Raw genomic sequence first — 13,580 nt, 5'->3', positions numbered from 1 at the left:
TATCACCAAACAGGTCTCTCAGGTGTAGTTTATAAATGAGCCAGTAAATACCTATTAAAACTAAAACTGGGAAAGATACAATTTATTGACCCACTATTTAAAAAGGTTAAGTTTTAGGGAGTTCCCTTCCTGGTGCAGCAGAAATGAATCTGACGAGGACCCATGAGGTTTTGGGTTCGATTCCTGGCCTCGCTCAGTGGGTTAAGGATCTGGTGTTGCCATGAGCTGTGGTGCAGGTTGAAGGCACACCTCAGATCTGGCATTGCTGTGGCTATGGCGTAGGCCAGCAGCTGTAGCTTCAATTCCACCCCTAGTCTGAGAACCTCCATATTCCGGGGTGTGGCCCTAAAAAGCAAAAATAAATAAAAAGGTTAAGTTTTAGGAGTTCCTGTCATGGCTCAGCAGAAACGAATCTTACTAACATCCATGAAGACACAGGTTGGATCAATCCCTGGCCTTGCTCAGTGGGTTAAGGATCTGGCATTGCTGTGAGCTGTGGTGTAGGTTGCAGACGCGGCTCAGATCTGGTGTTGTTGTGGCTATGCCATAGGCCGGCAGCTGCAGTTCCAGATTCCACCCCCAGTCTGGGAACTTCCACATGCCCTAAAAAGACCAAAAAAACCAAAACAAAACAAACAAAAAAAATGACACAAGAAATAATTGCCAAACTTTTCATGATGCAGGGGTGTGAAGCTAGGACAACATACATTGCAAATCTATACAGGTTCAAAATGTTTTCTCTTAAAAAAAAAATCAACTTCCTAATAGTCTGAAATGCTGTGATCTAGCCAGAAGTCAGATTTCCCTAAACATAGAGCCAATTTTTATGTGTAGCAGATAGTGCTGGCTGCTCAAGTAACCTATTTTCCAACTTTAGTTTTGCCAAGAGCACCCCAGGCAGGTTTAGGTGTCTACCATAATCTTCCCAGCCATGTGCTTTAGGAAGGTGAACCCAAGCTCCAATCACAGTTCTCCCAAATCAATCATGGAGATTCCCGTCCTTCTGTAGGAATTAGTCTTGAAAGGGCTACCACCCAATTATGGTCAATGAGATAGAAGGCAAGTTTTCCTCTAGATGCTTACAGAAAAGTTTTTTCCTTTTAAAATGAGAGAGAGAGGGAGGAAAGGAAGGAGAGGGAAGAGAAAGAGATTTTTTTTCTTCCTTTGGATGTTGGAGGATGAGAATGGGATGCTCCAATTGGTAGCAATCCTGAAACCACAAGAGAAAACCCATGATATACTAAGGACAGCTGAGCGAGAAGATGGTAAGACTCAGAGAGTTTGATGGGTCACTGAATTGTTCAACTGGCCAACTCCTGGAGTTCCTTACTTCAGAATGTCTTATTACATCTTGTTTGTGCTTATTCTGTTTTTTGATGAGGGTTTTATGTTACTGCTATGTAAATACAACTGATAGAGGCTGAATTAGTATAAAAAACTGAAGCCCTGGAAACCATGTGTCAATTTTATTTTTATTTTATTTTTTGTCTTTTTAGGGCCATACCCATGGCATATGGAGGTTCCTAGGCTAGGAGTCAAATCAGAGCTGCAGTTGCCAGCCTACACCAGAGCCACAGCAACACCAGATCCGAGCAGAGTCAGCAACCTACACCATAATCATGGCAATGCCAGATCCTTAACCCAGTAAATGAGGCCACAGATCGAACCTGAGTCCTCATGGTTACTAGCCAGATTCATTTCTGCAGAGACACAACAGCAACTCCCCATTGTATCCTGTTTTAGATTCCACACATAAGTGATAACATAATGATTTGTGTCTCACTGTCAAGGAGACAATCTTAATGACTTGATCCTAAATGAATCATACTTTACCTATTAGATTATGATATTTATGTTTTTGGCAAATTTGTTCTGATTAGACAGGGTCACCTTTTTTTTTCCTGCCTTTTTTTTTTTTCCTTTTTTGGGCCGCATCCATGGCACATGGAGGTTCCCAGGCTAGGGGTCAAATCAGAGCTGCAGCTGCCAGCCTACACCAAAGCCACAGCAACGCAGGATCTGAGCCGTGTCTACAACCCACACCACAGCCCATGGCAATGTTGGATCCTCAACCCACTGAGCGAGGCCAGAGATAGAACCTGCGTCCTCATGGATACAAGTCAGATTTGTTTCCACTGAGCCATGATGGGAACTCCTTCATTATACTACTGTCTACTTTTGTATGTTTTAAATTCTCTATAATAATAAAAGTAGTTCTTTTTCTAGTCCTTAAGAAGAGATATTCATTAAAGTCACAAAAAAGTTAGACCAACTGGGAGTTCCCATTGTGGTGCAGTGGTTAACGAATCTGACTAGGAACCATGAGTTTGCGGGTTCGATCCCTGACCTTGCTCAGAGGGTTAAAGATCCAGTGTTGCTGTGAGCTATGGTGTCAGCTGCAGATTCGGCTTGGAGCCCTCATGGCTGTGGCTATGGTGTAGGCCGTCGGCTACAGCTCTGATTAGACCCCTAGCCTGGGAACCTCCATATGCTGCAGGAGCGGCCCTAGAAATGGCAAAAAAGACAAAAAAAAAAAAAAAAGTTACACTAACTGACAGTGAGTACCAGGCTCACATTCAGAAAGCATCAAGCCAAATATATCCTACGTCATGCTGGATTTTGCAGTTCTGCCACTGATGGAAGGCAGGGAAACGCTGAGTGGTTATAGATTTTGAGAGAAATAATTCTTTTTCTTTTTTAAGGCCAAACTCAAGGCACATGGAGATTCCCAGGCTAGGGGTCTAATCGGAGCTACAGCTGCTGGCCTACACCACAGCCACAGCAATGCCAGATCTGAGCTGTGTCTGGGACCTATATACCACAGCTCAGGGCAATGCTGGATCCTTAACCCAATGAGCGAGGTCAGGGATCAAACCTGCAACCCCATGGTTCCTAGTTGGATTTGTTTCCGCTTCGCCACGACGGGAACTCAAGAGAAATAATTCTTTTTAATGCCCTCCTACATCACTCATAACTAGACCTAAGAGTAGATACAATTAACTTGTATTTGACATTTAGCTCTTAGTTTTAAAAAAAGGAGGCAGGAAATATCTTTTGTGTTTTATTTACTCAGAGAGTAAAACTGTGCTACAGTCAGATAAATCCTTTTTTGTCCTTAGAATGTGCTCCTTCCTACATTCCACACTGGAAAAATGAAACTTATTCTTTCTTAGAATCATGGACCCTGAAATTGGCAGTTATTAGGATTCCACACACACACAGAGTGATGCTCAATTTGAGGCTCTGAATAGCTACTCATATATGTTGACTTTTCTGTGCATTTGTATGGAGGAGGGACCAGCTCAGGTTGATGTCCTGGGAACCAGTGAGGCGCTCGCTTAAACCCTAAGAGAAGAGAAACAAGAAGGAGTCTTAGCAACAAGCAGTCTTAGTAACCAATCTCACTCTTACTTCTGAGGGAATAGACAATGAATTCTGTCAAAATTGAGAAAAGAGAGAAATCATTCATTCATTCACTTATTCACTCATTCAATTTATTTTTATTTGTGTTCCTTCTATGTTCTAGACACTGAGTTAGGTCCTGAAGTAGAAGAATTAGAAAAAATGGTCCACCTACTATGCGTAGAGAGTGGCATTTTGTTGTTGTAGCTTGCATCATATGTTGTTTCAAAGTAGTGTCCAAACTGGAAAGAAAAAGTAATAGATTAAAACTATAGGAGTCTGGGAGTTCCCTGGTGGTCTAGCGGTTAGGATTCAGTGCTTTCACTGCTGTGGCCTGGGTTCAATCCCTGGCCTGGGAACTGAGATCCCACAAGCCATTGCACATCTCAGCAACCAAAACAAAAAAACTAAATAGGATTCTATAACCAGTATTGGTAAATAAAGGACACGGTGACATGAATTTGATAATGCTCTGTCATATTTTATTTTATTGACTTTTGTTTAGGGCCACACCTCTGGCATATGGAGGTTCCCAGGCTAGGGGTCCAATCAGAGCTGTAGCCACTGGCCTACACCACAGCCACAGCAACATCAGATCTGAGCTGTGTCTGATCTACACCACAGCTGACGGCAACGCCGGATCCTTAACTCACTGAGCAAGGCCAGGGATTGAACCTGCGTCCTCATGGATGCTAGTCAGATTCATTTCCATTGAACCAAGATGGGAACTTGGCTCTGTCATAGCTTAGATAGACTAGATGTCTATATGTCATTGGACTATATCCTACTAACTTTCATATCCTTTGTATGTTTGTTTAGGAAATTTAAGGGCAAGATGCAGATAAATGACAAGTCTAGGTAGGCAGGGGCAAGGGGAGAAGCTAGCTTGAATCCAAAGACATTATATATACATACATATATTTCTTTAGGTGAATAAGATCTAAAGAGAAGCAACAGAAAAAGTGTGCTACCCATCTTTTTATTCCCTTAAGATAATACAATATTCGAGTTGATAGCGAAGTGGGATAGGCCTTCCAGCTGAGGACTGCTGCCCTCCCCAACCACACACTGAACAGAAGCCTGAGAGATCTCAGCATTGGAAGTTATCAGATTCCTTCCCCTCAAATGGCCACTGGTATTTCTTTTGCTAACAGAAGGAAACAAAGAAAAGAAAGTTCGATTACCTGGGAAGGCAAGGGTTTGGGCTGCACAATACTCTTTAGGTCATATCTTTCCTGGTTCCAGTTCCCCATCAGGGTGCGGTTCGAATAGGTGTCCTCATTAGTGGTGCATCTCCACCCATACTGGAAAAACTTGGACATGTCATTCCAATCTGTCCACACTTCGGCATGGCCATCTGCATTAATGAGGCTGCCATAATGTGCGTTTGCAAGGAGACAGGTGAGGAACTGTCTCTGGGAAAAGGCAAGAATAGAAAAGCAAGTTGCACAAACAAGACAGCAGAAAAAGGTGTCCCTTTCTCACCCTTGGCCAAGCATAAAATAAGTATACTTTCTAAGAATCTAGGCTTTCCTCTCAGTTTTAACTGTTCTGGTTCCATTTCTTTCTCTCCAAGGGAAGCATCTGAACTACCCTCTCAACCAGCAGTAGTAAATGACTATATAGATTTTTTTTTTTTTTTGTCTTTTCTAGGGCCTCTTCCCGAGGCATGTGGAGGTTCCCAGGCTGGGGGTCTAATCAGAGCTGTAGCCACTGGCCTACGCCGGAGCCACAGCAACGCCAGATCCGAACCGTGTCTGCAACCTACACCACAGCTCACGGCAATGCCGGATCCTTAACCCACTGAGCAAGGCCAGGGATCGAACCCACAACCTCATGGTTCCTGGTCAAATTCGTTAACCACTGCACCACGATGGGAACTCCCAGACTATATAGATTAAATGACCCCTAAAAGACTAGGGAACTTTAGGATCCCCAATACAATACGAAGAACTATGGAGTTCCCGTTGTGGTGCAGTGGTTAACAAATCTGACTAGGAACTATGAGGTTGCAGGTTCAAGCCCTGGCCTTGCTCAGTGGGTTAAGGGTCCGGTGTTGCCGTGAGCTGTGGTGTAGGCTGCAGATGCGGCTTGGATCCCGCATTGCTGTGGCTATGGTGTAGGCCTGCAGCTACATCTCCGATTCCACCCCTAGCCTGGGAACCTCCATATGCTGCAGGAGTGGCCCAAGAAATGGCAAAAAGACAAAAAAAAAAAAAGAAGAACTAGATAAACGTCCCAGTAATGTTGAGATGTAGGTATCTAAGGACTAAGAGCATTGATATAGTCAGGTAGTTTCCTTATAGTGCAGCAGGTTAAGGATCCAGCATTGCTCCAGCTGCAGTGCAGGCTGCAACTACTGTGCTGGTTTGATCCATGAATTTCCGAATATTGCAGGTACGACAAAAAAAAAAAAAAAGTATTGCTATAGTCAGAGAGAAGTAAGAGTTCGATAACCAGATAATACAATAAATGACCAATAACTGGTAGTTTTTTTCCTGCTAGGCTCAGCTCAAATGCCGCTTTTCAGGATGCGGCATTCCCTTTTCATGATGCCTTCCCTCAAGTTAACTTCTCACTTGTCTCACACAGAACTTTATGTTCATGTCTTTCTCTATTTATAACTTTATACTATATGTTAGAGTTCTTCAAGGAAGTGCTGACGCTCCTTTACTGGACTATGCAACCCTAGAGGACAGGATCCATGTCTTATTCGTTACTGTGCCCTCTTCTTCTGCCTGCCCTCCCAATCAATAGTACTTTGCACATACCCGATCACCAATGCCTGCATTTCAATTTCTTTGTAAGCCATCATTTTTATTTTGAGCTAAAAGAAGAGTCTGGTCCCTTAGAAGCAAGACAATACCTTCTTTGAAGATGAGTAAATTGAAGGTGAGGAGCTTGTGTCATTTGAAGATTTTATAGCAGAGTGACAGAAAACCTGACTCTGCTGTTCCATGTTCTTTAAAGGAAGAGATGCCCTCCCAGTTCTCCAAGCAAAGAAAGAATACAGATCACCAGGTGGCCATGATCTTGGGAGTCACCATCTACCCACCTTTCCACAGGTAGAGACAAAGCCAATACTGTAGGTTTAAAGGCAACTGCCTTCACATCATGTGCCTTTGTGAAGACAGATGCATGCACTGATGTCAACAAACAGCATGATGACTAAAGAGCAGCTGGTCCCACAAAGTCCAAAAAGCCAAGAACTCAGACTGTAGCCAAAATAACAATGTCCCTGAGGCTGTAAGGACAGACATTACCATCCACTCAGTTGTCCAGGTCTGAAGCCTGGGGCTTATCTTTGACTCTGATTTCTCTTCCAGCTTCTTACATCCATTCAATCACTGGGTCTTGTTGATTTTGAATTAATCCACTACCCTCCATCTCCAATGCCAAGTTCAATTCATACCAGCTCTAGCTGATACGCAGTAGCCTCCTAATCTCCTTGCCATCAATCTTGTTCTCCTATCCTTTCTCCATAGGAAAGCAGAACTTTTGAAAATGAACAAATTGAGTCTTCCTATTTAAAAATCTCACGTGTTAAAATGGCTTACAACCTCTGTATGTCCTGGTCTGTGCTTAACTTTTCAGTCTCATCTATCATTCTCCCTCCAACCACATTTCAGCTAAACTCAGCTATTGTTTCTCCATCATGATTGTTCATAGATTGTTCCTTTTGCCTCTTCACTCCTCTTGACTCAGGTAAGGGGTACTCCCCCCTCCCTTAGCTTTCAGCTCAGGTGCACTTCATCCAGGGATTCCACTTCACTCCCAGACTTAGTAAGGTGTGTGTGCTCCTACAGCACCCTGAATCAGTCCTCTCACAGCACTGCATCCCACTAAATCAGAACTGCCTTTTTTGCTGTGCATCTTCCACCAGACTACCAGCTCCGCGAAACCTTAGGCCACATCTTGTTCCTCCATATATCTAACCTCCTCCGCAGGCCCGGCACATTGCAGACACTATTTCTTGAATGAATAAAAGGTAGGAGATAGAAGCACCTGGAGAAATTCCGAACAGCAGTGACAATGGGTGGCAGACATTTCGGATGAGATGAAGGCTGTTACTAAATCCTTTGTGTCAAGAACACGCAGGACACAGCCTAACTTCTCCTTGGCCTCACCCCGGCCCTGCTTCCTTCACTTGGAACTCTCCTAACCCGCGGCCTCCCCTTCGGCGCTAGCGACTGCTGTGACCTCATGCAGAAATGACGAAGTCGCTCAAGGCCGTCGTCGGGCTCAAAGGCATTTAACACGCTCGAGGGGATGAGAGAGTGGGCGGCGGAACGGCCGGTGTCTCGCTTTGGCTCTCATCGCTATTATCCTTGGACGTGGCTGCACCGGTTTGTCAAGACAACCGGACTCTGTGATGCGTCATCAGCCAGCGACCGGTGGGGGGGGGGGGGCTCTAGAGACCGGCGAAGGAAATAACGTAAAAAGGGAGCGCCTCCGGGGACGCGAGTCCGGCGTAAATTGGGGCTATGGCTCCTCGGCGCCTCCTGTTGGTTGGGGAGGGGAATTTCTCCTTTGCCGTTGCTCTGAACCAGACCCTGGATCCCCGCACTAGTCTAACTGCCACCTGCCTCCAGCGCCCGGCCGACTTAGCCCAAGATCCGGTGGCCCAGGAGAATCTGCAGCGCCTGCGCGAGCGAGGTAGCCGGGCCCGCCCCGCCGCCCCTCTGCCCCTCCCCTAAGCCCCGCCCCGCCCCGCCCCGCCGTGGCGCTGACCGGACTGGAAAGGGTGGGCACGTGGGGAATCCCAGGAACTTGGGGATTGCCCTTGGTCTTACCAAGAACACTTAGACCGCTGTGTGCCTAGACCTGCATTCAGGATAGGCAGGGGTTTTCTCTGGTTCTGCATCTTAAGACATCGTCCTGTCTAAATTTTGCGCCAGGTGCCGAGATACGTTTTGGTGTGGACTGCACACAGCTGGTGGATGCCTTTGAACTGCAAGACCGAGAGTTTGATCGAATTTATTTTAACTTTCCGCACTGTGGACGCAAAGCTGGAGTAGCTAAGAACAGGGAACTGCTTGCCAAGTTTTTCCAGAGGTGAGGAGAGGCAAGCACTCAAAGTAAAATGTTTAAGATATACATTGGATTGTTGCTGCACTCAAACATACTAGTTTGGGAAATATGGTATAAAATATGGTATACCTGTGTAAGTTATTTTATGATCGGTTGAGAGAGACTGTAAAGCTTCAAAAGAACCCACAGTAGACTGTTGGAAAGGCCAGACACTTGATCCTAAATCCCTAAATGCCAAATAAAAGTACAAATAATGTACTATTGAGCCTGTAAAGTAAGTATCACTTTTCTTTCTTTTTCTTTTTTGTTTTTTGCTTTTTTAGGGCTGCACCCACTGCATATGAAAGTTCCCAGGCTAGGGGTCAAAATGGAGCTACAGCTGCCAGGCCTACCACAGCTATAGCAACAGCAAGGCTGGATCCCCAGACACACCTGCAGCCTACAACACAGCTCACAGCAATGCCTTAACGCACTGAGCGAGGCCAGGGATTGAACCCACATTCTCATGAGTACTGGTCGGGTTCCTTATGCTGAGCCACAGTGGGAACTCCACGCATTATCTGTTTTTGATAGTACAAAATAATGGGAGCCAGTATAGTCTAATGGCCAAGAGTATGGAGCCAAACTGCTTTGAATTCAAATCCCCACCCATCACTCAATAGTTTTGTGATATTTATTATTAAGTTTATTTAATCCTCACTTGCTTGTACTTCTTCATCCATGAACTAAAGATATTAACAGTAACTACCTCATTAACTTATTGTGAACTTTAAACAGTGCTGTATGCTGTTATAGTAAAACATGTGATACTATTGCAGGTCCCTTTGGCCCATAGTTGTCATGAAACTTTTCACAGAGGCAGTATTTTGAGCTAGTATTTGAAGTAGGCATAGAATTTTAATGGGCAGGAGGGGAGTGAAAAGAACAACTTTCTAAATGGAGGAGACCAACTTGATCACTGAATCACATATAGGAACTTTGCAGACATTGACTTTTCAATGAGCTGTAGATGAACAATGCAAATTCACAGCTATATAACACTCTGTTGAACATTGTTGTTATGTGTTGAACATTGAATTTAAATTCTTACTTCTAGTTACTTTCTTTGCATATTTGAAGTCTAATAGACCTTTGCAAATATGGTTGGGTTTTAATTATTTTAATTATGGTATGGTTGGATTTTAATTATTTCACAACCAAACCATGGATATACAGCTAATTCCTGTGGTAATTTTTATTTGTTTCTGACGAGTGGCTGGTGTCTCCCTACCCCCATTAGCTGTGCAGATGTTCTTGCAGAGGAAGGAGAAGTCCATGTGGCATTGTGTAAAGGACAAGGTGGGACCCCTGCTGATAAGCCTATGAGAGAATGGCACAACAGTTGGCAAGTGGTTGCCATGGCAGCTCTGGGGGGATTCATTTTAAGTGATGTGCATCCTTTCAGCTGTGAGGCTGTGCCAGGATACAAGTGCACTGGATATAGGTAAGTAATAACAGAGGTCTAAGCCTTTTCTCTCTCTCTTACTCATGATTAAAAAAATCTCATTGACAGACTTTTTCCTTGCTAATTTCTTGATTCAGTCTCTAGAAATACTTACTTTCTTTAATAATGACAGACTTAGTCATTGGTTTCTATTTTGCCAGGAGTCAAGATAAATCCTTTCATGTAGAAGGCGCTTTGAACCATATCTTCACACGGAGCTTAGCCTTTGAAGATTTGCAGCCAAGAATCTCCAGGATCAAACTGGGTGACCAATGGTTTTCTTTTCTAGAACCAGAAGTACTTGCAGGAAAACTGAACAGGTAACCTGATTTTACCAGAAACCACTTCTTTCTCTGGTTGTCTCCTGATTGGCTTGGTAGTCAGGGAACCATAAATTGAATTTTAATGGGCAGGAGGGGAGTGAAAAGAACAACATTATTAAATTGTTAATAATGTTGTGCTGTGAATACTTGTCAGTCTGGCTTTCACAAGCCTCTTTAGAATTAAAAATTGTCATGTTTTCTGGAATATTATAGACTGTCAGAATTCTGAGACACATGATATCTTTCCTTATGGTAAATGATGTCTTTGTTTCCTTTCCAAATCAACTTAAGGATAATTCTTTTCTATTCAGTTATTTGTGTTTTAATTCTAGCTAAATTATAATTTTTATAATTTTAAGTTTAGAATGTAATTTTTGTGTGTGTTTAAACAGGGGTTTCCTAGAAGCACCTTCATGTCATCCTGTCAAAACCATAAATGAGAAGCTCATCAGTGAATTGGGGAAGGCTTTCCCTCTAAAAAGACTGACGTGTCCCTCCCATTTGCTGCCACAGGGAGGCACCAGTGTTCTCACTGTTGGCAACTGTGACGTCCTGTTATCATCTGCCTTTTGGATTAGTCTCTGTGAAGATAACTCATATTCTGAGTCCCTGACTGGTGGGACAACACAGGACACAGAGGACTTTATAGTGTCATTTTCAGAACTCAGCCTTCCCAGGTGCCCTGGAAGAGACAGTAAATCAGCAGCTCATGAAGGAATGTATGACCAGGCCAAGATCTGCCTCAGACCTTCTCTTCTTGTTCATGTTCAGACTGTAATCCAAGCACCAGACTTCCTCCCAGGCTCTCTGCACATCCTCAGTGGACCTGTCTTTCAGAAGTGCCTCATCTCACCCTTCACAATGCCAGCATTTCACGAGACTTTATTTATTCTTGGATTTGATAAAAATCTGAAGGATGGCTGTCTCCAGTCACTACTGGATCACTTGAACGGCATTCTAAATAGCCTCCTGAACCAGACATTGCTGGAGGGCTCTGAGCTGAGTAGTTCAGTGGAATTTGTCTTTGAACCAAATGGGAAAGATTATATGGTTAATGTGAAGTCTCATAATTTTGGGTCAGATTGCATTAAGGATCTGATTATTGGGTCTGTTACCACGTCTGCTACAAGCATTATACACAAAGATCTGTGTTTTGTGTGTGTGTCTGTGAACTTGGACCTATTAGCCATGCTTGTCTGGGGCATCTCTGATTGGAGGATGTTGTGGACCTTTGATAACCGTTTCCTGAAGAATTTTTCCCCTGGGAAGACAGCACCCTTTAAAAGCTATTCCCTCTATCCTCCATACTATGTGCATGATATTAGTTTTTGGTTAGATGAAAAGAAAAGTTTTGATGAAGTAGAGTTTCACACTGTGGCTCGAGCAGTGTCCCAGGACACTGTCATATCCATACGATTCCTTAGTCGTTTCCAGCATCCAAAGACTGAGCAGGTCAGCCTCTGCTATAGATTGACCTACCAGACCTGTGACAAGGCCCTCACCCAGCAGCAGGTAGCATCAATGCAGTCCCAGCTGAGGAAGGCGATTCAACAACAACTATATGTGACACCTCGGTAGTTCAGTAAATTCATCTCTACAGAGTGGTCCTTATGGGTGTGGGTGTGGATGAAAAAGACCAATTTGCAACTGGGAGTTTTTGTCTAGACCTTTTGCTTTTGTAAAAATCTTTTTCTATGATAATAGCAATTGTTGGTTGATTCTAAAGATCCTTGTGACTTGATCGCTTAGACTGTAATGTGATTGGCAGCCTTTGGAGTTGTGCAGTATTTTGATCATGAGTAATGACTAGGAGAACAAAACAGCATCTGTGTAAGCTAGAGGCTGTAATGCTGAAGAGGAAGTAGAACCTGAGTATCTCATTAAGTATATTTATAAATATATTTTCCACATTGTTAATTCTTCTTCCCTTATCTCTATCATATCATCTCTCTAAATCAATTGAGAGTGGTTTTTAGAGTCAGATAGACCAGCATTTATTAGCCTAGGTAAATGGCAAATGCTCCACATTATTGGTGATCATTGTCATCATGTTTATTCTGTGGTTGACTGCCGTTACAGTCATAGAATGAATAAGAGTTCACACTTGGGTCTGTTTAACTCTAAAGCCCATGTTCTTTGTCCCACTTTCTGTCAATTATCCTTCCTTAGTTTTCTTCAACAGTAACCTCTCAATTGTGATTAACTCTAAACTTTCACCCCCTAGATTTTGGAGCTTTCTCCAAATGCATTAGCAAAGCATCCCTAAGGGACAGTTGGAGATTGGCTCAGCCTAGGACTCTGCAGAATGGAATGCTCCAATGCGAGTGAATGTATGTTTCTGTTAATCGTTAGGCTCCACCGATTGTAATTACATTGTAAACCCGGTGAAGGAAATAACTTTCTTATTTATTCTTGTATTTGGAGAGGAGCATGTGGAAAGGCAAGAATGGAAGCAAACAAATTGAGGTTGTTAGAGTTTCCGCTGTGGTGCAATGGGATCTTTGGCGTCTTGGGAGTGCTGGGACACAGGTTTGATCCTCAGCCAGGCACAGTGGGTTAAGGATCTGGTGTTGCCGTAATTTCGGCAGAGATCTGATCCCTGGCCTGGGAAATCCATGTGCCATGAGGCAGCCAAAAAAGAAGCAAGCACTCAATAAATTAAAAAAGGAACGAAACAAATTAAGAGGTTATTATAATCATGCAAACAAGATATGATGGTAGCCTGGATGAGGATGGTAAGAAGTTGTTGGACTGGGTAATAATTAGAAGGACTTGCTGATGAATTAAAAATATGTGCATGCATGAATGTTCTGGAATTAGAGAATTAGAAGAATTGAGCAGGATCCCAGGCAACTGGGAGAATAGAAATGTCTTTAACTGGACTAGAAAAACTGGCGTAAGAGTAAGTGGGGAGTGAAGACTCAAGGACTGTTTTATCAACACATGTATTACTTAGCTGTCCACATGCACTGTAAGCTAATTCAGGGCAAGTAATGTGATTTATAGCTTTCTTCCAACCCCAGTGGTGCTTGGTACATGTGAAACCAAGCAGAAACCTTTGGGGCCTTCTTGGGGACAGAGCCTGTACCCTCCCCTCCCCCTACCCCTGCTGCTGAATGAGGACATAATACGTTGGTCTAGGCACACCAACTTGTGCAGATTGGCATGCAGTTTGCACAGCATGATATGTCCTCTTAAGAGAAAGAGGAACCTCATGGCTCCAAGTGGTTTATGAGCAGTTAGCAGAATATGCATTAGCAAAGAGAACCAAGGTGCAAACCTAGGCATGCCGTGTTGCTGCAGATAGGCACTCCAATTGGAAGCACAATGATGGTTCTCTA

The 13,580-nt window shown here is 43.5% G+C and overlaps 2 protein-coding genes across 3 annotated transcripts; one reads left to right on the top strand and one right to left on the bottom strand.

Moving 5' to 3' along the window:
- Positions 1–3,048: 3,048 nt before the first annotated feature.
- CFAP68 (cilia and flagella associated protein 68) lies at positions 3,049–7,919 on the bottom strand. Of its 2 annotated transcripts, none has more exons than XM_047752196.1 (4): positions 6,269–7,919; positions 4,587–4,817; positions 3,578–3,644; positions 3,049–3,345 (listed from the first exon to the last, which is right to left on the bottom strand). In XM_047752196.1, the coding sequence occupies exons 1-4, from the start codon at positions 6,359–6,361 to the stop codon at positions 3,176–3,178; spliced, it is 561 nt and encodes a 186-aa protein (XP_047608152.1). In that variant the 5' UTR covers positions 6,362–7,919; the 3' UTR covers positions 3,049–3,175. The 2 variants fall into 2 exon arrangements, with proteins under 2 accessions (XP_047608152.1, XP_047608153.1); XM_047752197.1 differs by having other exon boundaries at positions 7,408–7,914.
- On the top strand, positions 7,826–12,765 carry FDXACB1 (ferredoxin-fold anticodon binding domain containing 1). Its single transcript, XM_047752190.1, has 5 exons — positions 7,826–8,058; positions 8,301–8,457; positions 9,713–9,916; positions 10,078–10,236; positions 10,632–12,765. The coding sequence occupies exons 1-5, from the start codon at positions 7,887–7,889 to the stop codon at positions 11,815–11,817; spliced, it is 1,878 nt and encodes a 625-aa protein (XP_047608146.1). The 5' UTR covers positions 7,826–7,886; the 3' UTR covers positions 11,818–12,765.
- Positions 12,766–13,580: the final 815 nt, after the last annotated feature.

Source organism: Phacochoerus africanus, chromosome 11 (assembly GCF_016906955.1).
Source record: "Phacochoerus africanus isolate WHEZ1 chromosome 11, ROS_Pafr_v1, whole genome shotgun sequence".
Taxonomy (NCBI): domain Eukaryota; kingdom Metazoa; phylum Chordata; class Mammalia; order Artiodactyla; family Suidae; genus Phacochoerus; species Phacochoerus africanus.
This window is presented reverse-complemented; position numbering and strand designations above follow the sequence as displayed.